General features: G+C 40.3%; 1 protein-coding gene across 1 annotated transcript in view; it reads right to left on the bottom strand.

The window, feature by feature from the left end:
• ascc3 (activating signal cointegrator 1 complex subunit 3) overlaps positions 1-18828 on the bottom strand; it is a 424683-nt gene that overhangs the window by 9371 nt on the left and 396484 nt on the right. Inside the window, 5 exon segments of the mRNA XM_051957275.1 lie at positions 6262-6486; positions 7827-7845; positions 14559-14623; positions 14625-14693; positions 15227-15338. Of these exon segments, the coding sequence (XP_051813235.1) occupies positions 6262-6486; positions 7827-7845; positions 14559-14623; positions 14625-14693; positions 15227-15338 (490 nt within the window).

Below are 18828 nucleotides of genomic sequence, written 5' to 3'. Positions count from 1 at the left end.
ACAACCATTTCAGTAAACGGTAGCAGAAGGATACCAGAGAAGTAACCACATCCATGAGCCATACAATATCACTGCCAGATACACAGCATGGAAAATCACAAGCACATGTACACATGCACACACACAAACCCCCATCCAGAGCTGTGGACAATGACTTACAGACGTTCAGACATGGTCCTAACTTCAAATAGTACTGTGAGAAACTAAACACCATAGAGCATATCACACAGATTAAATAGTTTTCATGGAACTTCTGATTTGTACATGTATAGGGTTGTTCAGAACCTTGTTGGTTTCTTTCCATATGAATACAGAGCAGCAGACACATTGTGGCTGCCAGACAATCACAATCCTATATGGCAGACATACGGTAATCCTTATGCATCATGATATTTATGAGTTGGATCTGTTCAACTAAAAATCATCCACTAATGCTTAATGTTGCCCTTGTTTTTGGCTTAATCTAGAGTACAGCTTCATAAGATTTGCGCTCTTCTCATGTGCAGCACACTTTCTTCTGTATTCCTCTGTAACCATTTAACATTACATTGACATCAAATCACTCTGAAAAAATTAATCACTGAACAATATTGTATCACTGTGATAACCTGATGATTATATTTTATCAGCAGGAACATAGTTTAGTGAATCATTCTGCATTATAAAATCATCTCTGCCTACATTCAGTCTCTAATGGAATAAAATAACATTTGTGACAGCTGAAACAACCTGCCATTTGTCATTTTAATGGGCAAAAGCACCTCTCCCATGGAACCAGCTCCCATTTTGGGTTTGAGAGGTGGACACCCTCTCCATTTTTAAGATGAGGCTGAAACCCTTCCTTTTTGACAAAGCTTATAGACCCCCTCAGAGTTGACTCAGGTGACTGAGTGGGTCAGTTGGAGTCCACACATACGATGCAAAACTGACTTCTTCAACGTCCCTTAGTTATACTGCCATAGGCCTAGACTGCTGGGGGATGTCTCTCGATGCCCTGAACCCTTCTCTAATTACCTATGTATGTTGTATACAGTGCCTTGCGAAAGTATTTGGCCCCCTTGAACTTTTCAACCTTTCGCCACATTTCAGGCTTCAAACATAAAGATATAAAATTTTAATTTTTGTCAAGAATCAACAACAATTGGGACACAATCGTGAAGTGGAATGAAATTTATTGGATATATATATATTTTTTAACAAATAAAAAACTGAAAAGTGGGGTGTGCAATATTATTCGGCCCCTTTACTTTTAGTGCAGCAAACTCACTCCAGAAGTTCAGTGAGGATATCTGAATGATCCAATGCTGTCCTAAATGACTGATGATGATAAATAGAATCCACCTGTGTGTAATCAAGTCTCTGTATAAATGCAACTGCTCTGTGATAGTCTCAGGGTTCTGTTTAAAGTGCAGAGAGCATCATGAAGACCAAGGAACACACCAGGCAGGTCCGAGATACTGTTGTGGAGAAGTTTAAAGCCGGATTTGGATACAAAAAGATTTCCCAAGCTTCAAACATCTCAAGGAGCACTGTGCAAGCAATCATATTGAAATGGAAGGAGTATCAGACCACTGCAGATCTACCAAGACCCGGCCGTCCCTCTAAACTTTCACCTCCAACAAGGAGAAGACTGATCAGAGATGCAGCCAAGAGGCCCATGATCACTCTGGATGAACTGCAGAGATCTACAGCTGAGGTGGGAGAGTCTGTCCATAGGACAACAATCAGTCATACACTGCACAAATCTGGCCTTTATGGAAGAGTGGCAAGAAGAAAGCCATTTCTCAAAGATATCCATAAAAAGTCTCGTTAAAAGTTTGCCACAAGCCACCTGGGAGACACACCAAACGTGGAAGAAGGTGCTCTGGTCAGATGAAACCAAAATTGAACTTTTTGGCCACAATGCAAAACGATATGTTTGGCGTAAAAGCAACACAGCTCATCACCCTGAACACACCATCCCCACTGTCAAACATGGTGGTGGCAGCCTCATGGTTTGGGCCTGCTTTTCTTCAGCAGGGACAGGGAAGATGGTTAAAATTGATGGGAAGATGAATGGAGCCAAATACAGGACCATTCTGGAAGAAAACCTGTTGGAGTCTGCAAAAGACCTGAGACTGGGACGGAGATTTATCTTCCAACAGGACAATGATCCAAAACATAAAGCCAAATCTACAATGGAATGGTTCACAAATAAACATATCCAGGTGTTAGAATGGCCAAGTCAAAGTCCAGACCTGAATCCAATGGAGAATCTGTGGGCAGAGCTGAAGACTGCTGTTCACAAACGCTCTCCATCCAACCTCACTGAGCTTGAGCTGTTTTGCAAGGAAGAATGGGCAAGAATTTCCGTCTCTCGATGTGCAAAACTGATAGAGACATACCCCAAGTGACTTGCAGCTGTAATTGCAGCAAAAGGTGGCGCTACAAAGTATTAATGCAAGGCGGCCGAATAATATTGCACACCCCACTTTTCATGTTTTTATTTGTTAAAAAAGTTTAAAATATCCAATAAATTTCGTTCCACTTCACGATTGTGTCCCACTTGTTGATTCTTGTCAAAAAATTAAAATTTTATATCTTTATGTTTGAAGCCTGAAATGTGGCGAAAGGTTGAAAAGTTCAAGGGGGCCGAATACTTTCACAAGGCACTGTATATATATATATATATATATATATATATATATACCAAGCGTGTCAAACTCATTTTAGACAAAATATTACAGAAATAAGAAAAAAAACACAAGCAAGACAAAAAGAAAACACAAAACGACAAAACAAGAAACACATCAAAAACGAAAAACAAAACGACAAAAAACATGAGACAAATGACAAGTCAGAGAAAAAAGACAAAACAAAAACAAGACAAAATCAATGAATCATTGAAAAACAATTTCCTTTGTTTCATGTCAGTTTACTGCATCTTTAATATAGTCTATGACTGAGACGTAGGAGGTGTAGTGAACGATGTCACCATGATGTCACCATCATATGGAGGCGGAGAGTCCGTTACAGAGACTTTATGTATCTGTGTTGACCGGCGTCATCGACTGAAAGTTTGACTCCAGAGATGAAGCGCTCAGCTGCACCTCAACTGTTGTGGGAAGATGCAGTTCATGCGGATGCCACCACGCACCTCTGTAGTGAGCGGGATGAAATGACGTTTAAGTGAAAGTGCGGGTGTCGCAACACCCACATCTCCCGGTTGTTATGCCCATGCTAGCGGTTTAAATGAACATGTCATTGTTACAGTCTTCTCACTGTAAGGGTGCCCCTCTTCCCTGTGGTCTCTGTGCGCATCTCACTCTGTTGACAACTACTTTCATTGGAAATTAGCGAGATTAAGTCTTCATGAAAAGTCTCTAATCTCTCCAATTTCTTCTTTCCATTTATCTGTGAACATAATAATGCAACAGAATTCCAAATGTTGTTTTCATTCCCTTATTTTTGTCAGACAATAAAAGTGTGAAATACTGAGTTAAATGTGGCACATTAAGATTACCCGTTAAGCTCTCGCTGTGCTGAAATCAGAGATGTGTTGCATCTCGCAGCATCTCAGTATCAACACGCCCACTAGAACTCTCCTCTGTCTGTCACTCAACGGATGACAGAGAGGAGCCTGTGGCCACCCAAGGGAGAGAAAACCCTCACATTCGTGGTCCAACACCAGCGACACTTTTCAACTTACAGTCACTAGTTTTGTCTCTAGGCAGTAAGTCCTTAACGGGGTCTGAAAAGTCCCTAAATGTAGTGACAAAGTCCATTGGAAGAACTGGGTTGCAGAACTGCTCGAAGTGGAAATGCAAATTTGATTGGCTGGTAGCGTCACGTAGGGTGCTGCGCCAGCTAAAAGCAGAGAAGCGCTTATGCCTTAATGTCGCCCAGAAGATAAGGCGACAACAAACATGCATGCGTATAACTTTTAACCTGTTTGCATTGACAGGGGGAGGATAAATATTTTTTTAAGGATAAGTTAACCATTTCCAAGACATTTGACTTTTTCTCATTTTCCATATGTTTCCATGACTGGAAAATGGTCAATCATTTTCCAGGTTTTCCAGGACACGTGGGAACCCTGAGAAGACTCCGATCAATAGACATCTGCCGTAAGATGCTGCAGATGTTTAATCAGTCTGTGATGGTAAGTGTTCTGTTTTATGCTGTGGCCTGCTGGGAAGGCAGTATAAAACACAAGGATGCAAGGCGTCTAAACAAACTGGATAAAAAAGCTGGCTCTGTGGTCGGCCTCAACTGAACTCATTGGAGGATGAGTTGGAGAGACGCGCAATGAGCAAGGTGAGCAAGTGAGAAATATGGATCATCCATTTCATATCTCCCTTAATAAGCAAAGAAACATTGGTGGTGGACGGCTCCTATCCCTGCCCTGTAGGACAGAAGGATTTAGAAAATCTTTCATGCCATCAGCAATTAGATTGTATAATAATGAAGTAAACAGATGAGACTCCCAGAAGACTGAATTTCCCTTTGGGGATAAATAATGTTTTTGTATTGTATTGTACTGTATTGTCAGTCCCTCCAGAAATTCGCGATGTTGCGATCGCGCGAATTCACACGAAATCAACCAATCTCCGCGAATGTTACGGGCCTTGCAATTTTGTCCAATCACTGCAACTTTCCCGCAATTTTGGCCCGCCTCCCATGAGTTCCACCAATCATAGCAGCTTCCAGCGCAAACATAATGCATGAACGTCACTGAATTAATTTCCTTGTTTACGGCTGAAATGAGCCAAAGAACACGGCGGAGTTATGTGACGATCAGCGTGTGTGAATCCTTCCTCTGTTACCAACATCACTCAAAAATGGACTCAGGGATTTGAATGAAATTTTCGTGGTCGGTCAGAAATGACACAAGGACCAAGTGATTAGACTTCGGCAGTGATACGGCTTAAAGTTTGGATCCACGTATTTGTTAAGGATTCATAGTGGCACGGCGTCTGATAGCGGCACGGTAACCATGGCAACAGGTGAACGCCACCTCAGCGGCCTGCTGACGATCACATGAATGTGATCTTACAACAAATCTACCACTGTGGACGTATCAGAAATGACACAAAGAACAACTGATTAAATTGTGGGGGTGTTTCTGAGTCCCATCAATTCCCGTCACCCGCTACATATTTAGGTCACGCGATTCGGTATCTAAACATGTATAACACACACCTGTGTTCAGCGCAAGGTCAGGTCAGTCTTGGTGGAGTACTGCGCTCTCTTCTTGTTAATTGACATGACAAGCCGTGAGCGTGTGTGTGAACACGTGTGTGCCAGGAAGTGAAATTAACTTTTAAAGCCACTGACAGATAGGTTCAAATATGTTTCATTCAATATTAAATTATCATTTTGTGCCACAAATCTACCAACCACTTCATGGTAAACCAGTATCTGGCTGCTGCTGATGTTCCACCGTGGTGTGTCAGCTTGTGGAAATGGGTTGGAACATTAAATAATTTATTTCAGAATAAATATTGTCAATTGTTGAAACATGTTCTACAAGCTGGAAAAAAAACGCAGCTTTTTAGCAACTGTCACTGTCTCTAGCAATTTCATCACAACAAATAAGCGTAAAACATCGCAACTTTTAACGCAATTTTTTTAGAAAAGCTGCCGCGAATTCAGGCATTTTCGGCCGCAACAATCACGAAAAACGCCCGCGAAATCCTGGAGGGACTGTATTGTATTGTATTGTATGTTACTCCGATCATGCATGTATTCCAATGTGTGTTATATGCTTCCTTGTAAATGAATGAATTTAAAGCTTATTTCAGTCTTTTGTACATTCCAGTAAATTTAGGTATTTTGCAAGTCTGAAAATTCAAACACAAATTCACTCACAGTGGTGTGCTTAAAAATGCGGTGTGCTTTTTTCCTTTAGAGCTCATAAGATGACCTACTTAATTTTGTGCCAGGCCACATCTTAGTTGAGTTTGGAGAGCATGTTTATGTCCTGCTTTTCGCCAGAATCAAAGTAAGTATAGTTATCTCCTTTTGAGGGTGCAGGTAAAATGTGCATTGCTGTCCATGGCAAGGCTAAAGTGTGCCTTTCAGAGTCAGTGGAAAAAGGTAATTTGCACAATACAACTTGAAAAAGTAACTTGTAATACTCAGCAACTGAACAAATATTCTTAAAAATTGAGTTACAGCTGCTTTCTTTAACGTTTTAATAAAGTAACTCATAGATTAATGAATCAGTGATCTCATTAAGAGATTTCTAAACCTGTTAATCAGTTGTACACTGAATTTTACCTGACAGATTCGGATGGCGTTGTCCAGCACTGTCTTGGTATCTGTGGTGTAGTCGCTACATGGTAGCTGAGCATGGCTGAAGTGGGCCTGCAGCAGCAGGTGGGTCTTGGTATGGGCACTGTCGTAGGAGTGGGGGTTGACCTGCAGGGGGAGCTGCTGAGCCAGCTGGCTGTTCAGCTGGTCCTCATTGTGTCTGACAGGCAGCTCGGCGTACTCCTCAGCATCCTGAAAGAGATCAAAAGTAAAACAAAAGTCTAACGCACGCTGACATAAAACTGTTTAAATCAATAAAGCATGTGTACTCCAACTGCTGCATGTAGGTCTCTTTTCCTTGATTTCTTCTTCTCTGCTGGCTAAAACCTGGCTGTTCCCCCCTCCACATAGACAAATTTCCCCAAACCTGATGATCCAAACATCCTTTACTTCTGCTTATAAAATCTACCAGTGACTTTGATTTTTTGATGTCTTTAAATTCTTTGACACAATTTTCTCAGACTGCTGAACGATAGAATAATAAAAAATAGTCAATGCACTGTGCCACTGGGTAGGCAAAAATAATAGTGATAGTCTCTCATTCTCCTCCTTTAGCAGAAGCAGTGTGTTCAGCTTTGTTTGTGATTGCTATGCAGAGAGATGCATGCACACGTATGACTCCTCTCATCTAATTTACTCCAGTTCAACTTTGGCTAATGTAGTCCTATCAACAGGCTGTGCTGAAAGCATTTGTCATAGCCTCCCCTCATATGGATGTGCTGGACATAAACACTATAGATCTTAAAGCAGGCATCATAACCAAAACTCCACACGCCCTTAGATTTACAGAGGAAGAGGAGGAAGAAAGTAATTGGAGACATTGGAGCCAAGACAGTAATCGCAGATAGAAAATACAAAGAATTTGAGTAAAGCAAACAAAAGGATTCAAGGATATTCATTGTCATTAACCACGCCCGACGGGTATGTCGGCGGGGTTATTGCATTCGGTGTGGTATCTGGCTGGGTAAGTAAGTAAGTATGTATGTATGTATGTATGTATGTATGTATGTATGTGGCTATGTCCAGTCCGATATCTCTGCAACCGCTGAAGTCAGGATAATCAAACTTGGCACTGAAGATCAGTCTAAGGTCCCCTGCTCAGTTGTGGAGTTACAGGTCAGCAGATCAAGTAGAGAGGGAGATACGTACGATGATCAAAATTGATACATATTGCATCAGTTGTATAGGGAGGACAGGGTTTTCGCCAGCAGAGGGCGTGGTTCTGCCCTCTACTGAGGGCTCATCAAGTTGCATTTTGGCAACAAAACTTTGTTGGCACTTCCAAAAACCCCAAAACAACACAGTATAACAAACAACAAACAGCTGTATTATACACTGACAGTCATTAAAAACTTTGAAACCATATTTTTCAACATAATTTTTATTTTGAAGCCCGAAACTGGATTTTCTTCATATGAATCATTTGTTTAGCATATTGGCATACAGAAACAAAAATCTAAAGTTTCAAGAATGATTTCAAAATAAAGAATTTCACAAAAGAAAACGGCACCTGCCAAACACAAAGTCACAACAGTCAATACCGAGTATGGCCTCCATTTACTTCGATGCAGGCAGCAATCCGTCGGCGCATGCTTTGGACCAGGCTTCTGATTGTGGGTTGGGAACAGCCCATACGCCTGGCTACATCACTGTAGCTCAAACCGGCCTCCACCATACCCAGTGCCCGGAGGCGTTGTTCATGTGATAGACGCGGCATGATGCTGTTCACTGGACTAACAATGGTGGCCTTTTTTGGGCCTTTATATAGGCCTTCAAAACCCATTCTCAAATTGTGCAGATACTCACTGAGTATTGCTTGGTGTGTATTTGGTTCAGTTTTGCAAAGTGACCAACCCATGTGCAATGAATCATGACAAAATGACAATTCATCATTATCTCAACTACCAGGGCACTAGATCATCAGTAAATCCACAATGAACAATTACAACCCACCTACAAGTACAATTCTGCGTACATTTCTACCTCAAAGTTTCTACTGACTGTCAGTATATATATATATATATATATATATATATATATATATACACACGTGGACAAAATTGTTGGTACCCCTCAGTTAAAGAAGGAAAAACCCACAATTCTCACTGAAATCACTTGAAACTCACAAAAGTAACAATAAATAAAAAATTATTGAAAATTAAATAATCAAAATCAGCCATCACTTTTGAATTGTTGATTAACATAATTATTTAAAAAAACAAACTAATGAAATAGGGCTGGACAAAAATGATGGTACCCATAACTTAATATTTTGTTGCACAACCTTTTGAGGCAATCGCTGCAATTAAACGATTTCTGTATTTGTCAATGAGCGTTCTGCAGCTGTCAACAGGTATTTTGGCCCACTCCTCATGAGCAAACAGCTCCAGTTGTCTCAGATTTGATGGGTGTCTTCTCCAAATGGCATGTTTCAGCTCCTTCCACATATGTTCAATGGGATTCAGATCTGGGCTCATAGAAGGCCACTTTAGAATAGTCCAACGCTTTTCTCTCAGCCATTCTTGGGTGTTTTTGGCTGTGTGTTTTGGATCGTTGTCCTGTTGGAAGACCCATGACCTGCGACTGAGACCAAGCTTTCTGACACTAGGCAGCACATTTCTCTCCAGAATGCCTTGATAGTCTTCAGATTTCATCGTACCTTGCACACTTTCAAGACACCCTGTGCCAGATGCATCAAAGCAGCCCCAAAACATTACTGAGCCTCCTCCATGTTTCACCGTAGGGAAAGTGTTCTTTTCTTCGTATGCTTGGTTTTTGAGTCTATGAACATAGAGTTGATGTGCCTTACCAAAAAGCTCCAGTTTGGTCTCATCTGTCCAAAGGACATTCTCCCAGAAGCTTTGTGGCTTGTCAACATGCATTTTTGCAAATTCCAGTCTCGCTTTTTTATGAGTTTTTTTCAGCAGTGGTGTCCTCCTTGGTCGTCTCCCACGAAGTCCACTTTGGCTCAAACAACGACGAATGGTGCGATCTGACACTGATGTACCTTGGCCTTGGAGTTCACCTTTCATTTCTTTGGAGGTTGCTCTGGGCTCTTTGGATACAATTCCAACGATCCGTCTCTTCAATTTGTCATCAATTTTCCTCTTGCGGCCACGTCCAGGGAGGTTGGCTACTGTCCCGTGGGTCTTGAACTTCTGAATAATATGAGCCACTGTTGTCACAGGAACTTCAAGCTGTTTAGAGATGGTCTTATAGCCTTTACCTTTAAGATGTTTGTCTATAATTTTTTTTCGGATGTCCTGGGACAATTCTCTCCTTCGCTTTCTGTTGTCCATGTTCAGTGTGGTACACACCTTTTCACCAAACAGCAGGGTGACTACTTGTCTCCCTTTAAATAGGCAGACTGACTGATTATGAGTTTGGAAACACCTGTGATGTCAATTAAATGACACACCTGAGTTAATCATGTCACTCTGGTCAAATAGTTTTCAATCTTTTATAGAGGTACCATCATTTTTGTCCAGGCCTGTTTCATTAGTTTGTTTTTTTTAAATAATTATGTTAATCAACAATTCAAAAGTAATGGCTGTTTTTGATTATTTAATTTTCAATAAATTTTTATTTATTGTTACTTTTGTGAGTTTCAAGTGATTTCAGTGAGAATTATGGGTTTTTCCTTCTTTAACTGAGGGGTACCAACAATTTTGTCCACATGTGTATATGATAATCATTGAAATTTCCCTTGAAGAACCAATAAACTGTTTAACATTATTAATACGAGTCTAAAACTTATTCAAAAGATCAAATTAACACAATGAAGTGAGGAATACTGTTAATGTGCAGCTATTTTTATAATTTCAAGGTAAAATGCTGATTGTTCTGTGATTTTCCAGCTTTGCAGAAAATTCAATGCATTCATTACTTATACACAGATTTCTTTGATGGTTTTTAGTTGTTACTCAAATATATCAAGGCATTTAGCACTGCTGGAAATTATTACAGGCATTTTTTGTAACATTTTCTAACATCGTACGGACAAATTAATTAATGGAGAAAATGGTTTTAAATTACAGATGCTATCAACAACATTTCTTGTTAATTTGATTTAGTTGTCGGCCTAGGATGATGAGGTCCAGTTACCAGGATCACTACTCTGCAGCTTACTGGTTCCGTCCTGCAGCTCCTTCATGCTGTCCTCCTCGCTACAGACCAAATCAAGTAAGATTTTGATTTAATTAATAAACACCATACATTTACAATAAAAAAAATCAAGTAAGATTTGTTTAGACTATGCAGACATCAGCGTGATCAATATGTTATCTTTTGGCCCATCCTAAAATCACAACGTACAACATTTATTTTAATCAATCAATCAATCAATCAATCAATCAATCAAAGTTTATTTCTATATCACGTTTCTTACATAAAGTAGCACTAAGTGCTTAACAAATTAAAAACAAACAATAAAAAGACAATGCCCCACATCCCTCCCAACTCAACTCCCATCATACTCCCTATCAACACACAGACAGTCACACAGCCACGCACACACACATACACACTTCTACAACAGAAATAACTAGAAAAGCACGCAGAGAGCGCAGACTTCCGCCAGGCCATCTGTCTGTCTGTCTGTCTGTTTGTTAACAGCATAACTCAAAAAGTTATGGACAGATTTTCACCAAATTTTTACAGAATGTCCGGAAGAGCAAAAGTAACAATCAATTAAATTTTGGAGGTGACCTGGATCACCGTCTGGATCCAGGATTTTTTTGAAGGACTCTGTACAATTGAGAGATGGCCGCCAAAATCCGTCCATAACTTTTTGAGTTATGCTGTTAACAGACAAACAGACAAACAAACTCCGATGATTACACAACCTCCTGGCGGAGGTAATAAGTTAACTGTGTTCATGAATATAGAAAATAATTACTGACAACTAATGCTGCTTGGGTGCTTTTATGCAGGATAAAGGAACCAGGATGCTACTGTGGATCTGCTGCAGTATCTGGAGACGTCAGAGGAACGGTTCTTGAAACAGATCTGAAGACACTGAGACCTGACCACTGCCATGCTCCAGAACATCCAGAGGACGGATGAAAATTCAATCACCTTTGCTGGACTGATGGGACGCATGGTGTCGGTGCTGGAGCGACTGTCACAGAAATAAACTGCATTGTCCACTATTCCTACCTTTTTTAGAAAAAGTAATCATATTTTTTATAAATTCTTTTCCTTCTTAGCTATTTAAGTACACTGGTATTTTACTCTTGCACTTTGGGTGAATACAAATATATTTGTGATGAAAGATGCGTGTTTTGTCTATAATCTACAGAGATTTTATTCAGTGTTAAGTGCACACTTCTACGTACACACATTTTGACAGATAATCAGTTGTGCTTTTCAAGGCAGATTTCAATCTGAAACATATCAGCAACATACCAGTATGTTGTTTCTTACAACATATGTCACACCAAGCTAGATAAACTGCACTACTGCAGCAGATATATTATTGAAGTGTGCTTACATTACATGTCTACATACACTACTCACAAAAAGTTACTCAACTTTCAGGTGATATTTATGGAAATTGTAAAAATTAATGCTATGGTGATATTAAATCATGAAAGTAGGGCATTTAAGTAGAAACATGCAATAGTGATTTCCTCATCTCAAACAACTTATTAAAACAAAAGCTAACAGCAGTGAAGGGTATATCACAATAAAAATGTCTCATGACAGTTTGCACAGAACAGCAGCTTTCAGCTGAAATCCGGTACAGTTGTGTCCCACCAATAGCGTGATCACGGATGTTCCCAGACAACAGCTGACCTCTGTCTCGTAATTAAGATCATCTATAAAGGTAAATATAGATACTATCATCAATTTATTGCGTTTGTTTAACTGCTATGTAGGTTCGCCGCAGCAAGATGGAGTATCTGTGTGTGAATGAGAGGGACCCAAGTGGAAGAGTGAGGTTACAGGGAGAAGAGATCAAGAAGGTGGAGGATTTTAAGTACTTCGGGTCAACAGTCCAGAGCAATGGAGAGTGTGGAAAAGAGGTGAAGAAGCGTGTACGTGCAGGCTGGAACGGCTGGAGAAAAGTGTCAGGTGTGATAGAAGAGTTTCAGCTAAAATGAAAGGAAAGGTTTACAAAACTGTGGTGAGACCAGCCATGTTGTTTGGTCTGGAGAATGTGTCCCTGAGGAAAAGACAAGAGGCAGAACTGAAGATGCTGAGGTTCTCTTTGGGAGTGACCAGGATGGATAGGATCAGGAATGAGTACATCAGAGAGACAGCACATGTTAGAGGCTTTGGAGATAAAGTCAGAGAGGCCAGACTGAGATGGTTCAGACATGTCCAGAGGAGAGAGAGTGAATATATTGGTAGAAGGATGCTGAGTTTCCCACTGCCAGGCAGGAGGCCTAGAGGAAGACCAAAGAGGAGGTTTATGGATGTGGTTAAAGAGGACATGAAGGTAGTTGGTGTGAGAGAAGGGGATGCAGCAGACAGGGTTAGATGGAGGCAACTGATTCGCTGTGGCGACCCCTGAAGGGAAAAGCCGAAAGGAAAAGTAGTTTAACCGCTATGTAATGGATGCAAACGTATTTGAGGCTAAGTAGCTAAGCTAAATGAATTATGGAATAATAATAAACGTCAGAAGAACTGCAGCCGAGTGGCTCGGGGCTGTGAAGCCTGAGAACCTAATTTAAATAATAATAAAAACTGGGTAAGTTTATCCCCGTGTTTTGGAACAATAGCGCCACCAGCTGGAACCGAACAACTACACGACGCGCTCATGTTACGCGTTATGCTGCGCACGGTGCAGATCAACAACTATTGTGTACAATCAGAAATTGCGATCGCACGCGTGTGTGAGCGCGTAAAAGTATTTGTCAAACAGTGACAGACAGGCGTGTACACGCTGCTTCATACGCACGCAGCTTCTTGTTACGCGTGACAGAGTTCGCGCACGTCATTTCCGCGTACGTGTGAGCGCGTGACCGAAATGTTCTATTATCTTCATGTGAGCGTTAATGCGTGCGTTTGTAAAAAAACGCATGGATTTTACGCGTGACCGCTCCGCGTAGTGTGATTGCCGGTGCGCAGCAATGGTCACACGTGAACGCACGCGTGAACGGGAGGCCATTATAAGTCAATGGGGAAACTGCATTACGCGTCAGGCGCATAGGCGTCAAAGTACGCGCGCGTGTTGAGACGTTCAGTCGATAGCTGCGCACGCTTTTTGACACGATTCTGACGCCATACCGCGTAGTGTGATTGCCGGTGCGCAAGCAATGATCACACGTGAACGCACGCGTGAACGGGAGGCCATTATAAGTCGAATGGGGAAACTGCATTACGCGTCAGGCGCACAGGCGTCAAAAGTACGCGCGTGTGTGATACATTCAGTTGATAGCTGCGCACGCTTTTTGACACGATTCTGATGCCATAACGCGCGACAGAGTTTCGCGCACGTCATTTCCGAGTATGTGTAAGCGCGTGACCGAAATGTTCTATTATCTTTATGTGAGCGTTAATGCGTGCGTTTGTAAAAAACACGCCATGAATGTTACGCGTGGCCGCTCCGCGTCGTGTGATTGCTGGCATGAGCAATGATCACACGTGAACGTGCGCGTCAACGGGGAGGCCATTATAAGTCAGTGGGGAAACTACATTTACGCTTCAGGCACACAAGGCGTCAAAGGCACGCGCGTGTGACACGTTCAGTTGATAGGCTGCGCACACTTTTAGAATCGATTCTGACGCCATAGTGTGTGTGTGTGTGTGTGTGTATGCGTGTGTAAGATTCCATGATGCATCTTCTATTGGGCAGTCAGACAGGAATATAACAGGGGTAAAGTCTTCTGTGCACAGATCAGTCAATGGATGAATTTCCAAATGCAGTTGTGCACTTTCAAAATTTAATAATTTCCCACTCCAAAACCAAAATTGGGAAAATACAGATTAATCTGTTACCCAATATAACCAAACTGGAGAGGCTGGAAGAGTGATTAGTAATTTCTACCCAGTGTTACCACAGCTGATTGTAGGATTTTTTTGTAATAAGAAGCTGGTGTAAACACAACTATATTGCAACATTTAAAAATATTCATCATACAGACAGGAATATGTCTTTTGATTCTGCACAAAAGGTTGTAAATTCACGAAACAAAAAGGGGTTCTTCCTTGGAGGATTAGAGTAAATTTAATAGCATCTACATGTGATCCTCACTATATAAACATAGTAAATGGGTGACAGAACAGCAGCATCTGTATGTTCACAGTGTGAAACTTACCGTGAGAATTGAAGCAGCTCTTGGATGGACAGCTCGGCTCTCAGTTGCTCTTTAAATGTGCGGATGGGTCTGATGCTTTAGGTAGTAATAGGAGGCGATGCGACCATACGTCAGTGGTTCAATAGCTCGATCATCCTGAGTATTAATGGAAATAAGAACTTAATTTAAACAAATTTGTAGGCATTTTGTAGATTACAAACATATTTTCACACGCACGCACGCTTGGTGGGGTTGGGGGGATGGCGTCTAGAATCGATTTCAAACAATTTCTGACTTGTACACAATAGAAGTGCACCGGTTGCAGATCAACTATTGTGTAAACAATCAGGAAATTGCGACCGCACACGTGTGTGAACGGTAACAGTTATTTGTTCAAAACCAAGTGACAGACAGGCAGGCAGGCGCTGCCTTCATAGTACGCAGCTTCTTGTTATGCATGAAAATACAATTCTGCACGTTAACAACGCTACGCACAACATAATAATCATGGCGTGTACACACACGTTGCTGCGAGTTGCTTTGAATCGATTCTGACGCCACACACACACACACACACACACACACACACACACACACACACACACACACACACACACACACACACACACACACACACACACACACACACACACACACACACACACACACACACACACACACACACACACCTCTTTTATCTCTATGCAGTAGGAGCACTCTAGTTCCTGTAGGCTTCTCTCCACCAAGCTCGACAGATATTTGTTAATGGACTCATGGCTGATGTCTTCTAAGCTGTAATAACTAAACAACACAGAGCACAGAGAAAATTTGTTTCAACAAAAAAAAAAACCAATGACTTTATGTGAAAATACAGAAATCTTGTTAGAAACCTTTACATGCACCATACTTGCTTTAACTTCCACCATCTGGCTCAAGAAGAGATAAAAATTGACATATTTTAGATGTGCTCTCATATGTGTGATGATATGATACAAGAAGGGAGGAGACAGCAGCTACATACTGCAAGTTGAATTCTCCTGCTTAAATCATAACTCAGTGATGACAATTGGTCATACACATCACCAAGTTATGCTTTCAAGCATCATATATTGTTTTCAGAAACCTGTGTAAGTGTTTAAGGCTTAGTGACACCTCAATGAAATCTGTAAAATGAATTCATTATTAACAATACCTTTTTTCTGTGTTCCATTGGACATCCCAACAACTATCTCTGGATTATTTTGTTACTCAAGAAATCACAAACTGGATGATTCTGAAGTAATTTTTCAAGCATTCTCATTTCCCCTTTCAAGTTTTTCTTTCTTACCTTAGACTTGAGTGTAAAAATTGCAGTTGAAAGTAAAAAATAAAGGCTGTCATTTATGTTTTTGTGTTGGCATTATAAAGGCATAATGAAATAATGGATTGTTCTTCATTTCCTGATTTTGGTTTCCCAATTAAAACGTGAAAAGAATCAATGATATGTGGGTTGACCTCGCTTTTATCACCACCAATTTTACAGTGATAAATAAACTTCAATGTTTCACGTATTGGTGTAAGTCACCTGAGTTGGTTTTTGATCATCACATCACCAAGTGTGTCTCAGTTCAAATTATGAACTGCAATCAAGTAAGGTAAGTAATCAAGTAAGGCAAAAAAAAAAAAAAAGATATTAAGCATTGTCATGATGATTTAAACACTGACATAACAGCAAAAGTTGGCCACTGGTAAGTGCTGAAAAAAACAAAAACTGGTTTCGTCTTTAAATGCTGATGTAACTAAGAGTGCAAACACTGGCAGAAGTACTGATAAACTGAAGTAGTCAAAATTATGTGCACACTACTGCAGACTACATGACTAATACTAAACTTCGGGACAGCAAGCAACCATCATTCTCTACGTAGAAAGGTTCCTGATGATGGAAACTTGCTGTTGATGGAACCTCCTTTGGCTTTAGTGGAAACCTCAGCAAATAATGATAGAGTAAAATGTTGTCACAACTGTACTTGCTTATAACGTTGTACACACTGTTGCGTTACAGAAGTAAAGCCCCAGCTGAGAGAGAAATGGCTAGCCCCTGCGCTAGAAAATGATTCCAGGTTTGGCTGTTATTAACTGAAGACAACCAGTGGGTTGTCTTGAAATGGGATCCATGCTCTGCTCTGCTCAGTAAGAGTTACCACATGAGGCTCAGCAGAGGTGTAATAAAGGACAATCTTCATTAGCTCCAAAATGCCAATATCTGTACATATTTGTGTGCAGGTAGACCAGGGCATGGTTTCTTTAAAGCTTGTACAAAACAAATGCTTAAATCCTAAAGGTATGTTTGGCAAGGACAAAAAACCCCACAAAAAACAAACAAAAAAACTGCAAATTTCAGTGGAAAGTAATGTAAAACATGTCTCAGCAGTGACTTGGTTGTGATAACATGTAGACCTGAGATCTTTCTTTTTGTTTGTTTCAGAAAGTTGTCAGTTAACATAAAATGGAAATCTGCCATTAGAAATACATGCAGGGCTTTAAAACTGCATTTGTAATCATACTGTAGCAAGACTTGGTAGACCAGCTGGCATTACTAAAATTTGTGATATGCAGAAGGTCATACAATAAATCAAATCATTTCAACAATTAATGAAGAATTAATCTATATAAATGAAACATATAATGCAATGAAAAATATTCCTCAATCGTTATAAAAAATTGGCTATCATATAGATGGTTTTAAAGTAGTATTTAGTTAGAGTCCCTCCCTTACCCTTGTTAGTTTGGATTATATTATTTAGCTAGTTATGTGCCGCCCAGTTTTGTTGTTGGTTGTTGCTTTCACTCCTTGAGTTGACAAAAAAAGAAAAAAGAAAAAAAAGGTTTTATATTCCTTGACATAACGTGAACAAACTATTTAAATTTATATTAGTTATCATCCGAAATGGTTGCAATATTTATGTCCAGCTTTATTAATGGAAACCCATTTTACCCACTTGCATACACAATTTCATTCTGTGGACTGTGGAACAACTAAATGAGAACATACATTTAATGCTCATTCTGTAGACTGTGGAATAACTAATGAGAACATAACCTTTAATGCTCAGCTCCCTTTGTCACTGCAACGAATAATTTTTTGCTTTTGTTTCAAAATTTTCATTCATAATGTGGACCAACTAGTGTATGTTCTGTTGACAATAAAAGCGCCTATTCTGTTCTGAAACACCGCCAACGGACTACTGAAGACTAGAAGAAGGTATTATGGACTGAATGAATCAAAATTAGAAATCTTTGGTTCTTCACACAGGACTTTTGTGCGCTGTCAAGTAGGCAAAAGGATGGTTCCTTAGTGTGTGCCATCAACTGTCAAAACATGGAGGAGGAAGGGTGATGGTCTGGGGCTGCTTTGCTGGATCCAAAGTCGGTAACTTGTACAGAGTGAGTGGTACCCTGAACCAAAACGGCTACCACAGCATTGTGCAGCGCCATGCAGTACCCTTTGGTATGTTCCTAGTTGGTCAAGGATCCATCCTACAGCAAGAAAATGACCCATAACATAAGTCCAAGCTCTGCCAGAAATACCTTGGTAAAGAGAACAAGATGGTGAGCTTGAAAACATGGAGTGGCCAGCACAGTCTCGAGACTCAAAGCCCCATGGAGCTGGTTTGGGTTGAACTGGACAGAAGAGAAAGCAAATCAACCTACACGTGCCACACATTTATGGGAACTTTTTCAACTGAGTTGGGAAGAATTTTCTGAAGAATATTTGATTTCCATTGTGGAAAGAATGCCATGAGTGTGTTCAGCGGTTATATTCTGCCAAAGGTGGTACTTTGAAAAGTGAAAAATTTAGAATATAATGTTGGTTTTTAAATAGATTTTTTTAAAAGCTCATTTGGTTATTTGTTCTGTGCTTTCATGTCAGAGTACAATGAGACATTAACAAGCATTATTTCCTATAGAAAACTGGAAAAAATTGGGTGTTCTAAAACTTTTGACCAGAAGTGCATACAAATACTGGGGGTAACAGTTTCTCGTAATGTTGTTGCTCCCATGACAAAGCTTTGTTAGTTTAAGAAAAAGTTTTTTTAAAATAGTGCTAGAGGAAACAAGATGACATGGTCATCAATATCCCCTGCCACATGTGATGTCTATGAGTCTATATCCAAAATAGTGTAAAGGGTCATAACTCTGTTAAATATTATCGCACAGGTCTCATTTTCGAACTTGATCAAGGTGTCCATGGTGTGAAGCTACACACTAAATTGTTAGCTGTAAAATTAAATGTTCACTCACACTGTGTGCA

This window comes from Acanthochromis polyacanthus, chromosome 12, assembly GCF_021347895.1.
Source record: "Acanthochromis polyacanthus isolate Apoly-LR-REF ecotype Palm Island chromosome 12, KAUST_Apoly_ChrSc, whole genome shotgun sequence".
Taxonomy (NCBI): Eukaryota; Metazoa; Chordata; class Actinopteri; family Pomacentridae; genus Acanthochromis; species Acanthochromis polyacanthus.
Note: the sequence above shows the minus strand (reverse complement) of the source record. Positions and strands in the feature narration are given on the sequence as shown.